Below are 15,754 nucleotides of genomic sequence, written 5' to 3'. Positions count from 1 at the left end.
GCATATTTGGTTGGACTGAATCTGGTGAAAATTGATTAGAAAGTTCTCTTTTTTTAAGTTTCACAAAATATTATGTAATAGTCATTCTTTACACCCGCAGGTAAATTCAATAAAGCAGAGTTTTTGCTCAGATTTCGAGGTTTTATTGGAAATCCAGTCCATTACAATAAAAAATCAACAACCATTGACATAAACAACTACTTTTTGACAAGAAAACTACAGAATGACAGCAATTTACCTTGCCTTTTATTGCTCTTTTCATCCACAAAATTAAGAAAAGGAGATGGATCTTATATTTATTGTGATGTTATTATTCAGTTTGTTTTTAGTAGACTGGTAAATATTCTCCAACTTTTGAATCATCTTGTTTTAATTTGAAGCAACACTCAATGAAAGCCATTAGAAACATTTCAACAAAACCTTGGACTTTCTGTAGGATGATCTTTTTTTCGTAAAAAATGACACTGGTTTCGAGTGAAATTTACACAGATTGTAATCTTAGCTCTACCGGCAGCCAAATTGTGTTGATTTCACTGAGCCATGTTTGAGCGCCAAGCAATGAAATAGACAGGCCTACGTCACATAGCTGTTTGGCACAACTACCCCAAGTCCAAGCTCCTGTTAAAACAGTTTTACAGATGTTTTGATATCACAGTTTGAACAAGCATTCTGAGAGTATTGTTTAAGCAATACACGTCCCCTACCGGTTTGTAGAAAGAACTATATATGATATTATCAAATTTGGCCCCCATTATTCGCTATTTTTAAAATAAATCAGGTACATTAATTTGTTGTGTTATTTTATAAAAATGTTGACATAAAATATGTTTTTCACCTATTTATTTGATTTATATGTACGTACTGGCAGAATATGACGTCAGAAGTGACGCTATTTTCATAATTCAATCAAAATCAGTCAAAAATTGACATTTGTCTTATCTTTTTTCGAATGGGAAATATAGAGCGACTCTTTGAACGAGAACAAACTTTTTGTCACATATAAGTATTGGAGAGATACACTTGTACATCTTTGGTGAAAATATTTTGTTTGTTCAAGCAGTCGCTCAATGTTTCCTTAAAGAAAAACTGCTTCAAAACAAGCCGTTTTATGCTAAAAGTGAGAAAATGGCGGGAAAGGTCAACTTTATGTTGTCATAATTTTAAATTGTGGGCACTAAAATCGAAATAAAATTATGAAAAAACTTCAAATGTATATTTGAACATATAAAACGAAGAATTACAATAAAATGACAATGTTCATTTAAGGGGGGCCATTTTAGGCTCAAACCATATACATGTATAGTCCTTTATGAAAACAATGCACTTTTATGCAGAATATCATTTCTTACCGTCTTCTGTACCCCGAATCAACAGACCAACCCGATAACGAACCCGATTGTAACAGTACAAAAAACCCTGTCGATTAAATTTACAACACAATGCTGGACACTATTTTACAGAACTTATTTGTTTGTTAGAAACAATAAAAGGAATGGTCCAAGTAATGCACGATATTATTACTGACTACATACTTTCCTCGTTTATTCAATACTCACTGAACCCGATAACGAACCCGAACATTAAAAAATTGGAATAAAAAAAAATAATTTTCTCGAAAATGTTTAAACATGACGCTACAAAAGTGTAAACTTGATCTGTAGTTTGACATTTTGAAGCTGTTCAGCAAATTTCATATTATTCTTCAAACGCATAAAGAAAAAAAGTGTGGAAAACTGAAGTGGGACAGACAGATGGACGGACAGACGAACAGACAGACTGAAGGACGGACGGACTGACGGACGCAGAGGAAAGCTATAGTCCTCTCCGGTGAAAACCGGTAGGGGACTAATAACATTTTCAATACCTTCATATTTCTGACTGCACTGTATTTAACTCAGAGTGCACTGTAGACCTTATGCTTTCTTCATATGTGAAATATTGTTTCTTTGTTTAAAAATAATAAAATTAGCAGGTTTCCTTCATACGCATATTCTGATAACACTTTTCCAGGCGAGAGTCGATACATTTTGTAGAAAGTGATCTAATACATAATAGATTTCCCTTTGAGGAATAGCGATGATATATAAGTACGTTTAAAGTATGTTTTATCATTATATTTTTGAATGGATTGCGTAATCTTACTGAAGTGGGCAGATGTGTATTGTTTGAATAAAAAAAAAATAACTGCCATTTAGGATGTATAAATATGATATACATGTTCTTATAACATCTTTATTTGAATCCAAAGTCATTTATGATAAATGAAATATATAGAAAGGGATTGGCAAAGGGCATTGATAAGATCATTTGTTCGTTTTATGAATTCACACCATACTTATTTTAACCGCGTGTAGGTGAAAACTGAAAGGCTCATGAAAAGAAATGACTTACGTTGCCATCTGAGCTGAACTTGCCTTAAATTGGCGAAGGCGTACGAAATAGATTAATCAGAAATGAAGTATACGTCTGGATTTCGAAGACACAGAATCCATAACTTAGACGATTGTTTCGTTGTCAGCTGAGTTTTGAAGAAATACGGTTGACAATTTTTATACACAGTACTGTGAAATCTAGAGAATTCATTCTAATTTTGAAAGTCATGTTAATGTCCAGAGGCTTCATTGCAATTTTTATCAATGATTTATTTTTTTTTTATAAAAAAATATAAGGAGCATACGATACAAAGAAATATTTTGATTTAATATGGAATCAATAAATAAAGCATGCCGAAAAAAAGTTATGATTCACAATTTTTAAGCAGTCACACAGGATGAAACTCTGTAACTGAAAGATGACAGAATGATTACTTGTGACTGCATAAATGGCATATCAATTAGTAACTAATAATTGATAATTAAGATGATTTTAGTTCGTGTCTACAATTCTTTAAAACCAATTAACTGGAGTTGAACTGAGAAAAATATTGCATCGTGCCTTCAGTGAGAGCCTCTTATTGACAAACAATCAAGCTTACATATATGCAACGTGAATACTCTTGTGAGAAAGCAAAAAAAAAAATCCAATAGTCACTGTACAGGAGCATCCCCTCCTACGCTTAAGCACGATTCACTTTACTGTGATTCTGTTGGCGCAAATTGTTGAAGTCGGATTTCTTCTCGACGATTGTAAATGCCGTAATACCTTGGTGTCAATTTAAATGGATGTCCCAATAAAGAGATGATTAACAGTGAAAACTTTGATAACGAATCATATTTAATGTTAAGTATATGGCAACAAATATAATATGTAGATATTCATTTCAGCTCAAAATTTTACTAAATACGCAAGAACTGATACAAAATTATTTTTTTATACATGTAAGTATGGAACCGATATCGATAAACGGACATGTAGTTGCCACGGTTTATAAATTTAAATGCATAGTTAATGCCTTTATATCCCGAAGACATTCAATTTATTTTTTTAAACGCCGCAATTTTGAAGACGTAAGACGTCGTTTGCAAATAGATCAAAAAACGCAGGATGGAGCCCCTGGACAGATGCATGTGTATCCAAAACGAACCTCAAAAGCCATTTGATTACACGACAAATAACTGTATTCAGATTGCTCGCCGATGTTACCAGAGAGATTCTAATTGATAAGTATATCAATTGAAAAAGGCAACTTTATGAAAACAGCAAAAAATACGGTGTTTTTTTTTTGTTTTTTTTTAAAGATTAAACTTTGAAAATGCCGAGTGGAAATCGAACTCATGACTTACAGATTCTTAGTTAAACCTTTCACCCATTCCGCTACGCTGTTAGGTTACAATTACCATAAAGAAACTATATATATAGAATTACATTTGATTTTACAGGATTTTTTTTTTATAAATACGTCACAACATGGAAGTGTCCCATACCACCTTAAATACTTTAAAATATTCTTTTCATAAAAAGACTGGCGGACGTTAACAATATATATATATATATATATATATATATATATATATATATATATATATATATATATATATATATATATATATATATATATATATATATATATACTAATCTCTAATCTCATGATATTGTGTTTGCTGAGTATTACTGACAAAAACGCACGTTTAAATACTTATCATCGGAAATTAACATGAGTCAAGACATTCATAGGTGACTCAGTGAGAAAAACAAATTGAGACTGCGAAACACTTACGCCTCCAAAAGCAGCAACTTTAAGGAGGCGGGTTTGTTGAAAAAAAAAAGCCATCAAATCTACATGATTTATAAGCCATAAAGTATTATTTTTTTTCTTTCAAAAGGCTAAATGCTTACCAAACTTAAATCAGAGCATTTTCCTTAATCTTTTTTTGAAATAGACCGTTTGCTAAAGAGAGTAATTAATTTAGTTTTAAAATGGCCACGTCCATGTTACTCTCTTACAAAAGGACGAGAAACATTACGTAGTCGACATTCTAAAATGGTAAATAGTATCTTAGATATTTCCCCCTATTTAGGTGAAATCTTCGATCTAGTTTTTTGGCCAACGCACGCAGACGACCTACATAGCTAATTACACATACACACCTCTTGTACATGGTTTTTATTTACTGAAGTTTGACCTTTCGTTTTGCCTTAAATAAAGCAGTACCTGGTGCACCGACCTATACATGTACATATACCATTATGATATTAAGGGGCTAAGCCACGATTTGAGCTCGAAATTTTAAATTTTATTCCTCCATTTTAAATGTTTAGAATGGTTAATTTGTGTATTTTTAATGCTTTTCAAAATATGAAAGTCAAATATTTAAAAGTTACAGGCAAGATACACAGTTTGGAATTCTTTGTGGTTTCAACAAAGTTCGAGTGTTGTTATAGTTTGCATATGTGTTTTATTGTTATAAGTTTCAATCAAATGTTGCTTTCTTCTGTTGATAATATTATTTATGAAAACATGAATCGGTTAACCTTCTTTGCCATAAGTCATTTTGTAAAAAAAATGGTAATTCCATACTGTACATTATTTGTAAACAAATAAATTATACGACTTGAGCTTTGTTTGAAAACAAACCCTCTGTATGTCCCTTATAACTTGACTTCTATTATAATCAAATTTTGGTATATCATTTAAAATTCGCAAGCAAACCATTTTATACATCAAAGATAGAAAATAAAATTTTGATTTAAAATCGTGTCTTTGTCCATTTAGCCTTCTTGCACTGAGGAAGTTTGTGAAATATTTTAATTCAACGACACTTAATTTTATCCACCCTTTAACAGTGATATAGACACTATAATGGCTTTTTGGATAACTTTTAATAAACTTCAACTTAATAATTCAACTTTCCACAAGGGTCGAGTCAGGTAAGATATCTTTTAATTTTACCTGCGGAATTTATAACTTGACTGAAGTCGATTAAAATAATCTATAAAGCTTTACGCATTTCAGTTTTTGACCAGATACTGAAAACTATATATTAATTGTTTGCTGAGAATTTGTGGGACTTGTATATTGCCAATTATCGAAGAGAAGAATGATACAAAACACTTGTCTGTTGCTTTTCAGTTAAAAACAACGATGACAATTTATGGAAGAAGAACTTTTTGGAATTCGAATAAAGTTACCTTAATTGTATAACTGCATACAGTCAAATATTCAGCATGCGAACCTAAGACTGGTTGAATTCTAAGGTCTCAAATTGTCTCTCATTAAACTTAGTGGGGCGTATTCGAGACGTGTACAAACAATCTGCAAATGTAGAGGGGCGAAAATAACAAGCGGCGAAAATAACCCAATGTACAGTTAGTAGTATTATACTATGGGGTAAATCCAATAACTGGAACAAGTGCTAAAATTTGTTATTAAAGTGATCATGTACAAAGAAACAAACACATTTTATATTCAATATTTGGTGTTCTGTCTGAAAATTTTAAGGATACCATACGTACGTGCTGATACTTATATTGTAAAACGCACCTGAAGTATATTTTGTAAGCAACATGTAAAATTTATGTACAGGACAAAAATATAGCTTAAGGTCAAGATCTAGTAAATGATTGCAGACTGTCTTTTTGGTGCTAGAACCATAATGACATCATAATTGATTTGATGAATCTTTCCAGCGTTTTACGGCTTTAAAGAAATTATGTAGAAAATAAAACAATATTTTGACATTCTATATTTAATCATAGGAAAAGTAATCCCAGTTCCTATATTTAATTTGAAATCATTTTAAAGAGGAGGTCAAGAGCTTGTTTAATACCGTTTTTTTTGAGACACAGTAGGTATTCTAGATATATTTCTTTTGTCAAAAATGGACAAAACCCCAAGATTTGTTACTTTTATCCTTCATATTTCATAGAAAATGGTTGTTTAAAACATGATTTTCCATTGGGTCTTCCAAAAATTTAAGCCCCGGTACCCCCTATGAAACAAACATATTGTTATGAAGCATCATTGCCTGTTGGCACCTTTCATTTACTAGATTTTGACCTTAAACTCGCTTCAATAAAAGCCTTTTAAAAGATATAAAAAAAAAACACCTTGCATCATAATTTTTTTTTCATTTTAGTAGTGAATAACAAATCACATTAAATATTTCCGTCTCGTAAATTGCAGGTCACATTTCCCTCTGTGTTGCATGAACATCTCAAGACAACATTAAAAGAATAAAATCACTGTTTTTTATAAAATGCACATAAAAAATAGACTTCCAAAGATATTCGTCACGTCACCTTTTCGTGAGAGAAAATTTTACTGTTTGCACTGATGTTTACGCATGCATCAATAAAAATCGTATGCTCTACAGCACGATCTTTGTTTTTAGCTTCTAAAAGCTAGAATTTTGCTCTCTCTTTGGTGAATTGAGAAAATTGATACTCATGAAAAGAAACAAGAAACAATGACTTTAGTTCAAAACAATAAACTGCTTTCTTCTTAGGGGATATATTGCTTTATATTCTTTAGCAGATAAAGTAAATAATTTTTAATTTCATTGATCATAAAAGTTATGTACAGAATTGTAATAATACTAGTACATGTAGCAGTTTCTGCAGGAAATACAGTTTTAAACAAACCACTTGGCATTGCTTTAAATAGTTTATGTTCATAAATATCTCATTATTCAAACGATAGCCATTAACTAGAATGTAAAAAAATCTACATTCTTCAATTTGTCAGGTTAAAGGACGTTCGAAAAAGACATCTACAGATATGGATATTTATTCTGCATTGTTAACGATTTGTGTAAACGATCCGTTTTTGTAATAATTAAAGGAAGACAATAATTCAAGTTTGCTTCAATCAAGGCTTCTTAAAAGTCTTTCCCACAAAAAATATAGCTAACAGAAATTTAAAAACCATTATATTTTTGTCATTCCATTTTTTCATGTTAAAGAACGTTCGAAAAATATATCTACAGGTACGGATATCCATTCTGCATTGTAAACGATTTGTGTAAAAGTTCAATTTTTGTAAAGGACGACAATAATTCAAGTTTGCTTCAATCATTTAGGCTTCTTAAAGTCTTTTCCCCCCCAAAAAAAAACTAACAGAAATTTGTAAACCATTATATTTTTTTCATTTCAGTAGAAAATAAAATTTTCGTAAAAAAAAATCAGTACGAAAATGCAGCTCATATTGATTTAAAGAACAACATACAGAAATTTGTAAACCATTATATTTTTTTCATTTCAGTAGAAAATAAAATTTTCGTAAAAAAAAATCAGTACGAAAATGCAGCTCATATTGATTTAAAGAACAACATACACAATAAATTGATTCCCTGTCTGTTTTTTTTTATGTTTCACCAATGACAGAACTATCTGACCAACTGTCATAACCTTACATAAGACACGTGTACATGTATTCGTCAATCACAACATTTGTCTTTGGTCTTTCCAAACTAGTGGATTTTTCTGATCTTTGTTGATTGTCTATCTGTTTCACACTCTCGCCAGGAAATCATTATCAGAGTTTATTTTCAGCGATAAATAGCGTAATAAATGAAAAATAATAACATGATAAATCTGCATGTAACTGGTCATGGATGGTTCCTCGGACTGGTACATTAGTACTACATGCCTGCTTGCGTTAATTAAATTTCATTACGTCAAGATTTCACTGTGTTGCAAAAATCTTAAATTTTAATGGCTCTCTACCTTACTTTTAAAAAAGTATTTGAGAGAGCAATGCATACAAATGTATTTACATAGAGTTAAACACTTAAACAAGTCTATGTACATTAATGTTGTACAAGTATTTGCATGTATAATGTGGTGACGTCATCATTTATACAATATATAAATTGAAAAGTCATCAACATAGTATGACTGGAATCTAGTCCTCAGACTTTGCGAATTTTTTTAGGGTGAAGGGCCGAAGCGCCGTAGTACTACGTACTAAGTCTTCATCTTAGCAAAATTGTAGCTGGCTAAGTACGTATTTCGTCATCGATGTTTCTGTTGTTGCAGATTTTGATGACTTTAAAATCTGATAAATATAGTCTCAGATTTTTTTGCTGGGTTGGGGGGGGGGGGGGTGCGGTGGTGTTAATTTATTTTTATATGCAATTAAAGTTTTAATTTTTTAGGGGAAGGGGGTTGAAAATGCCCCCCCCCCCTCCCATTTCACTGTAGATCACCCAATGATACTTTCGACTGATAGTATGTATATGCATACAGGACATACCTGTATCTTAGTGACCGCTGTTTATCTTTCAAATGAAATCATACATACCTATATATGAATATATCTTAAAGATAACCTGCAATGCTTTATTAGCATTCGATTAACAGTGTGGTGATAAAAACTTCGGGGTACATATATATGTAGTATCAGCTGTTCGCCATGAAAAATACTCTCGTCTTATTAACTTTGTTAAAACTGGGCTGCATTGTTACAGCCCAGGGGACATGTAAAAAGGTGAATTCCTGTAAGTGTAAGCTGGACGATGGGAAAGTTATAGATCTGGACCCATTGGCAAAATCAAACGGGCCGGCGTAAGTATGGACGACCTCCTCACGTGATAAGATCACGGTGTTTACTTTAAAACCAAGTGTTTTTCTCTATAAAATGAGACAGATTTATATGCGAATGCATTTTAAAATGTCATGAAAAGTTTAAGGTAGCCGTCTGTCTCTGCGCAAGCATGTCTCGCTGTCTGCCTTATGTCTGTCTGCCTCTCTCTATCTCAGTTTCTGTCTGTTTGTCTGTCTGTCTCTCTTCCTCTATCTCCATGCGGGTAAAAATTAAGGTACTTCAGACTACAAAATACGCAAATGTATAATCCATATAATCTTTATTTAACACATAGTTGTACCTCTCATTGCGTGATTTTGGCTTTTAAATATTAAAAAAATGTCTCGAATTATGATTGTTTGTTATCATTTACATATATTTGTCATATTGATCATATGACATAAAAATAAAATTGAAGCCAAACATTTCTTTATCTAATGGATATATTACGTGATAATATCTGGCTTTAAAATTGACTGTCTGTGTATCGTGATTAGATATATACAACAAGAGAACTAATTATGATATCTATTTTTAGATTCCTGGACGTGAGTGACAGTGGGGGTGTGGACCTGTACTCTTGGAATCCTTGTAAACCCTTCTCAGAGGGCTCATGTTCTAACGCTGCGGTTAGAAATATTACTTCCTTTCCCCTCTGTCTGTCTCACTGTTTGTTCATCTGTCTGTCCGTTCTTTCGTATGTCTGTCTGTCTGTTTGTCTCTCTGTCCGTCAACAATTACTATTCATAGGCTGTTGTAATCATTGATTTATTGTTGATACATGATTTCTGATTAATTCTTTGCTAGTTACAGCTAACAAATACTATGATAATAAAGACGTTGATGACCGCTATGTTGTAGGTTTGTCAGACTCATTCAGGAACGCAGTACAACTGTGGGACCCAGGACAGCGCCCAGTTTGGTTACGATACCTCAAACAATGTGTACACCGTCACTTATTCTGCTGACACTGTCAGTAAAAGCAACGAACTAAGGTACACACATATAGCATACATTGTATATATAAGGTATATATATATAAAATACAATAATGTGTACAGCATCACTTATTCTGCTGTCACTGTCAGTAAAAGCAACGAACTAAGGTACACACATGTAGCATACAATGTATATAAGGTACATGTATGTATATAAAATACAACAATGTGTACAGCATCACTTACTGCTGACACTGTCAGTAAAAGCAACGATATAATGTACATTTGCATAGAATACAACAAATTGGATGTATATATAAGGTATATCAGATACAACAATGTGTACACCATCACTTATTCTGCTGACACTATCAGTAAAAGCAACGAACTTAGGTACATGTACATGTATATAAAATTCAATTCTGTATTGATAAGATATGTATAACCTGTAACAATGTGTATAACATTACTCAGCTGATACTGTCGGAAAAAGCAAAGAACTTATTATAGGTAAACACGTGTAACATCCGATGATGTGTACATTATCACTTACTTAGCTGACATTGTTAGTAAAATTAATACAAAAAAAATAATAAATAAGGTACATTATTTAAAACCCATTTAACAGGAGCTTGGACTTTGGGAAGTTGTGTAAAACTGCAATGTGAAGAAGGCCAGTCTATTTCATTGATATATGCAAAATACACCTAAATCTACACTATATGATACGAACTCATATGACAGTGCCAAATAAAGCAAACAAATTAGTAGTTTCCATCAACAGTGTGTAATCTACATTGCACCATTGCTTGCTCAGACGACATTGACAATAAATGAAGTGACCAAAATATATTATAATATCTGATAGTGTATTGATTACATTTATCTTTAAAACTGTCTTACTGGACACTCTCAGCAAAACAGGTGTCCATATATAGCTGACACTGTCAGTTGTAATGTGACATCAAGCAAAATGTACATATTTAACTACCCAGCTACCATTGTCAGTGGAAGCATCAAACACTATTCAATGTAGTTTACACAACATGTATAAGTACCGTTTTATTGTTTTGTTAACTAGGCTAGCTTTGTCAGTACTGCAACGATGTATTAAATATCAAAATTATAGTATTCAGTATAGAATATGCATCTTACAACTAACTGACATTGTCGGAACAATCTACAATTTAATGTAGATGTACGTAACATAACATGTATGTAACATTACATGCACATAGCATTTTCTATACATGACTTAAAATACCGTAAACTTCATTTAGAACCATTTTAACAAGAGCTTGGACTTTAGGTAGTTGTGTAAAACAGCAATGTGACGAAGGCCTGTCTATTTCATTGCCGGTCATTTATTCATGACATTTTGAAATCAACAGGATATGGATTTTAATCTAAGATGATGCAATTTGTGCATATTTTTTTTATACTTGTTTTAATGCAAGAATCAGATATATATGTCATACCGAAAGTCCAACTTCTTGTTTAAAAAATCGTTCTATCTTGTTTTTGCAGAACGACTACACTGTACTTATACTGTGATCAAGGCCCGGATATGTTCCAACCAATAGGGGAAGCTGTTCAAGGAACCTACGTTTGTAGAACTCTTACTATCAAACCAATAACATCGATTTAAACCAATAACATCTTTCATAAGGAGGATTGGTTGTCAACAAATTACCCTTTAGAACTACCTTTAACATTTAAAATAAATATGAATCTTTAAACGATTTCCAATCCTCAACAATGTTCGATAACTCTAAAATATCCGGATTTTTTTTTATTCGTACTATAAATCTGTCTTTTGTATAGACAAGTTTAATAAGTCTTATAGTAATCATATAACACCCAGCATATGTTTAAGCCATTTAACTTGAATTTATACCGAGCTCTCTTATAAAGGAGATCAAAAAAGTCTAACAAAAATTGTCACGACCATCCAGCCGCCTTAAATTGTAACAGCGGCTACAGTGTATATAATTTATTAAGGTTGAATATCACATCATCAAAAAATGGCTGACCTCTGATCGAAACGACATTTCGTTTTATGTAAAGGATTTTATCGACGCTAGTAGATTATAACTTACTTCGTAGCCGAGTGGATAAAGTGTCGGACTTAATTGTGATGCTTACATCCGAGTTCTAATCCCACTTGGGCTTTTGTTGTGTTTTACTGAATTGAATTGTTTAGATATTCATTTTTTCATCCCTAAACTACAAATTTTTGGCTTATTTGTCATATATACAGTTTATTCATCATTATATCATTCATAAACAAATAATTACAGTTAATTTGAGTAACTTTTTCCAGGTGTGTTATTCCACCTTAATCTTGCAACTGTACGGCATGACCAAATATGGGGAAATATTGATGCATATATATCTAACAGATGCACATGTCTGTGTATGCGTCCTACCATGTACATGTATAAACACATACAGCAAGTCGATTGATGATACGTCATTTTACAAAATGTTGCCCCCGTTGTATGAGTAATTTCAAGAAAAACATCCGATTCGGATTCTGAAGAAATAATTAAAATGTATTTCCTTGTTGTGACGTAAAGGAAATTACAGTTCTGATCATCATATTATTATGATAACTATAATCAAATATGTTTTTGTATAATCTTTTGAAATGTGAAATAATTTTGAATTAACGTTAATTATATTTTCCCTGTTATTAAAACTCGTCTGAAGCAACAAATAGCAATACTTCCAACGTTTCGTAAAAATTAAGTGCAGTTAAGTTTCATTTTTAATTGTGTTTATGTAAAAGGAAATCAATAAGCTGTTATAAACATATTATATAGATTAATTGAAAAAAAAAATAATGAATAAGAAAGTCAACCCAAGGGCGTTTACATTGTATGTTCTCACTTATCCATAATTACTTTATGATGCATGAGGTCATATAATTGTTGATTCTATTACATGAGAATGAATGATTTATAATTAAAATTTGAAATCATAATTATAACTATGATATATCTTATTGCATGTACTAGTAGATGTACTGTAACATGCTTATATGTAAATTTATACGGTCATGCTCTCTCTCTCTCTCTCTCTCTCTCTCTCTCTCTCTCTCTCTCTCTCTCTCTGGTACTCAATGCTTATTTCAATACTTACAGGCGCTGATCTATAAAGGTAAATACGCCTGCCCCAGGGAGGACACGGGGATATCTGCCGGAACAATACTCATCATTATGTAAGTACTGAGTCAGACCGACGTTTATCCTCCCCCCTCTTCATGTACAGTAAATCAGCACTGTGCAAATTGCCATGTATCTTCATACAATTCGAAAAGGGCTTGATCATTAATATAAACTAATTACTAGCTGGCCTTGATCGGTTTTTAACTCCTTAAAAAACCGAACACAAATCCAATACTAGTATGTATACTCTAAATAATATCATTTTTTAGAGTCATGAAAGATAAAACTGAACCATATTTGTATAATGATTGATTAAAATCATATTTTTATTTCTGTGTAGTGTCCTTTCTGATATATTTCATTTTTTTCAAATAGTAGTCATGTTGTATATTTTATTTGAAAAAAATGAAATATATCAGAAAGGACAGTAGCATTGATTCAAAATGCTATACTGATAGAGAGTTCAGTAACTATATATGTTCATGGCTTAATATTTTATCATTATTCAATGATATTTCTCGTTATTATCTAAATTACCTTTTTATCCTTGGCGCAAAACCTAGTAACTATTATATAATAGTAACTGTTCTCTAGCCTTTATAGGACAACCTTCATTGATGAAAAATAACAAATTATTCTTTCATGTTGATGAAAAAATGATTTCTTTATCTATACATTAATTTCATTTTTTTTCTCCCTGTTATCAGATTCTTTAGTTTGGTAGCCGTCTATTTAATTGGAGGGGTCTTATTCCAAATCTTTGTCAGGAAAAACAGCGGCAAAAATGCGATTCCAAACGCCTCTTTCTGGTTGGATTTCCCGGCCCTTGTTAAGGTATGCTGATTTATAATTAATTTTGAATAATAGAACATTTTTAACACGTAGGAATTATTAAGAGCTTACCACTGAAAGTTTCTGACAACTTTTTGTACGCATGTCATGTATTTGAGTTGGTCTTTTTGGTTTTGTTTTGTTTTTTGTTCTCGTCTGTTATTTCGTTTGACAATGTCTAGTATATGTATACATGTACCATTGTGATTGTACATTTTTCTCTTTCTAGGATGGTGTGTTCTTTATTGTACGAAGAGGAAAAGGGAAGGGCACCTATAACAGTATCTGAAAACTTGAATCATACAAACGTGGACTTGAGTAAAAGTAAAAGCAAGGACGTAGCTTAATACCCGGAATCCGTCCTTCCCAATATTTATTTATTGAACTGAGTGTATTTCATTGTCCACTATAATAACAGAACAACTTGATCTTCCTTTCGTTGTATATACATGTAGATAATTTCGATATTAATATACAGAAAGTGAACACCGGTAACAATATGTTAATCAATAACTATTCATTGAACAAGTTTTTTTGAAATTCCAAAACCAGTTTCACAATGCGCATGAATTCCTCTATGAATCGTACTTAATGAACTTGTCATTAATTGTATGTATGTGTAACTTGTATCGGCTCCTTGATATACATGTGGATGATAGTATATGAAAGAGAGAACAAATTTAACTTTTGTAAACTTGGAAACTTTGAAAGATTAAAATATGCTTTTAGATGTTTTAAAAATTATACAGTGTCATCGATTTTTCTTTTATATCTCAAGTGACTTACAAACTGTCTGCTAGATACATATATTTGTGTTTCTTTGGCATGCAAATCCTATTTACAGATTATTTTTATCTAAAAAAAAAAATCGTCATAAACATGTACACATATGCACATTTTGATTTTTAAAAAATCAATATTTTTGTAAAGGACACAAGCCTAAATTAATAATTTCTCCACGCCATTGTGAAAATGACGTGACTTCCAGTAAGCCTTTCAATCGCTACGGCTCTAAGCTATTGATCATATTATATAATCAAAAAAATTAATGATAAAATGCATTAGTTCTAATTTTCTTTGAAACGGATAAATTCATAGTTTCTGTACTGGGTGTGGGGTTCTTAATGTTTTCGCTTACTTTTTCTAGACTTTATTCTACCTAATAAAAGATTTTGATGGCATTTTATAAATGAAGAAAAGCTTCTACAAGTCTAAGGTGTGACATCAACACACCCTCTTCCATGATCTCTCAAATAAAGAGCTCAAAACAATCGCTTAAACCGATAAAAAACATGCAACAGCTGCAAAAACGGTACAATTAATATGTGAACATACATGATGGAAACTATATTTATTGAGCTTATTCCATTTAACATAATATTATATGTGCCCGTGCCTATGAAAATGATTTCTTATCTTCATTTGATATTTAATCAAAATGAAATATCGCTCAGGCATTAAACATTTTAAGGGGGCCAAGGAAATAAACAAAAGCTGCTTAAGATCTTGAATTTCAACTCTCCATATCATTTTCTAACACAGTCACAACAACGTCCGGGGCCAATAATAAATTCGTTTATAAATATGATTTAATTTTATTACTAATAGCTGGATCAGTCGGTTGACCGTCAAAAAGGTATGTATTTCGTGCCTGCACTTAAAAACCTGTACATAACATGACCTTATAAATTCCTTTTGTTCAAGCGTCCTAAATAAAATTAAGACTTATCTCTAGCCTATCAATTCATCATTATACATATGAGGGTCAGGGGGTCTGCTTTCACCTGTGGTCAGATGTTACTACCAGTGGCGGATCCAGGAATTTGAAAACGGGGGGGCGCAGTTAAAGGCAG

At 31.9% G+C, this 15,754-nt stretch overlaps 1 protein-coding gene across 1 annotated transcript; it reads left to right on the top strand.

The window, feature by feature from the left end:
* The first annotated feature begins 8,754 nt into the window (after window positions 1-8,754).
* LOC105337411 (cation-dependent mannose-6-phosphate receptor) lies at window positions 8,755-14,589 on the top strand. Its single transcript, XM_034454512.2, has 7 exons — window positions 8,755-8,943; window positions 9,501-9,591; window positions 9,824-9,957; window positions 11,428-11,506; window positions 13,047-13,123; window positions 13,778-13,904; window positions 14,131-14,589. Exons 1-7 carry the CDS (start codon window positions 8,792-8,794, stop codon window positions 14,188-14,190), a joined length of 720 nt encoding a protein of 239 aa, XP_034310403.2. The 5' UTR covers window positions 8,755-8,791; the 3' UTR covers window positions 14,191-14,589.
* The last annotated feature ends 1,165 nt before the right edge of the window (window positions 14,590-15,754 follow it).

The sequence above is a fragment of the Magallana gigas genome, chromosome 10, assembly GCF_963853765.1.
Source record: "Magallana gigas chromosome 10, xbMagGiga1.1, whole genome shotgun sequence".
Classification (NCBI taxonomy): Eukaryota; Metazoa; Mollusca; class Bivalvia; order Ostreida; family Ostreidae; genus Magallana; species Magallana gigas.
Note: the sequence above shows the minus strand (reverse complement) of the source record. Positions and strands in the feature narration are given on the sequence as shown.

What these genes read in the sequence shown, in the direction of transcription:
- LOC105337411 (XM_034454512.2), top strand. Translation starts at nt 8,792, where the DNA reads ATGAAAAATACTCTCGTCTTATTAACTTTGTTAAAACTGGGCTGCATT. An exon ending in GCTCATGTTCTAACGCTGCG is followed by an intron (nt 9,592 to 9,823) that starts GTTAGAAATATT and finishes GCTATGTTGTAG; the next exon opens with GTTTGTCAGACTCATTCAGG. An exon ending in GGAACAATACTCATCATTAT is followed by an intron (nt 13,124 to 13,777) that starts GTAAGTACTGAG and finishes CCCTGTTATCAG; the next exon opens with ATTCTTTAGTTTGGTAGCCG.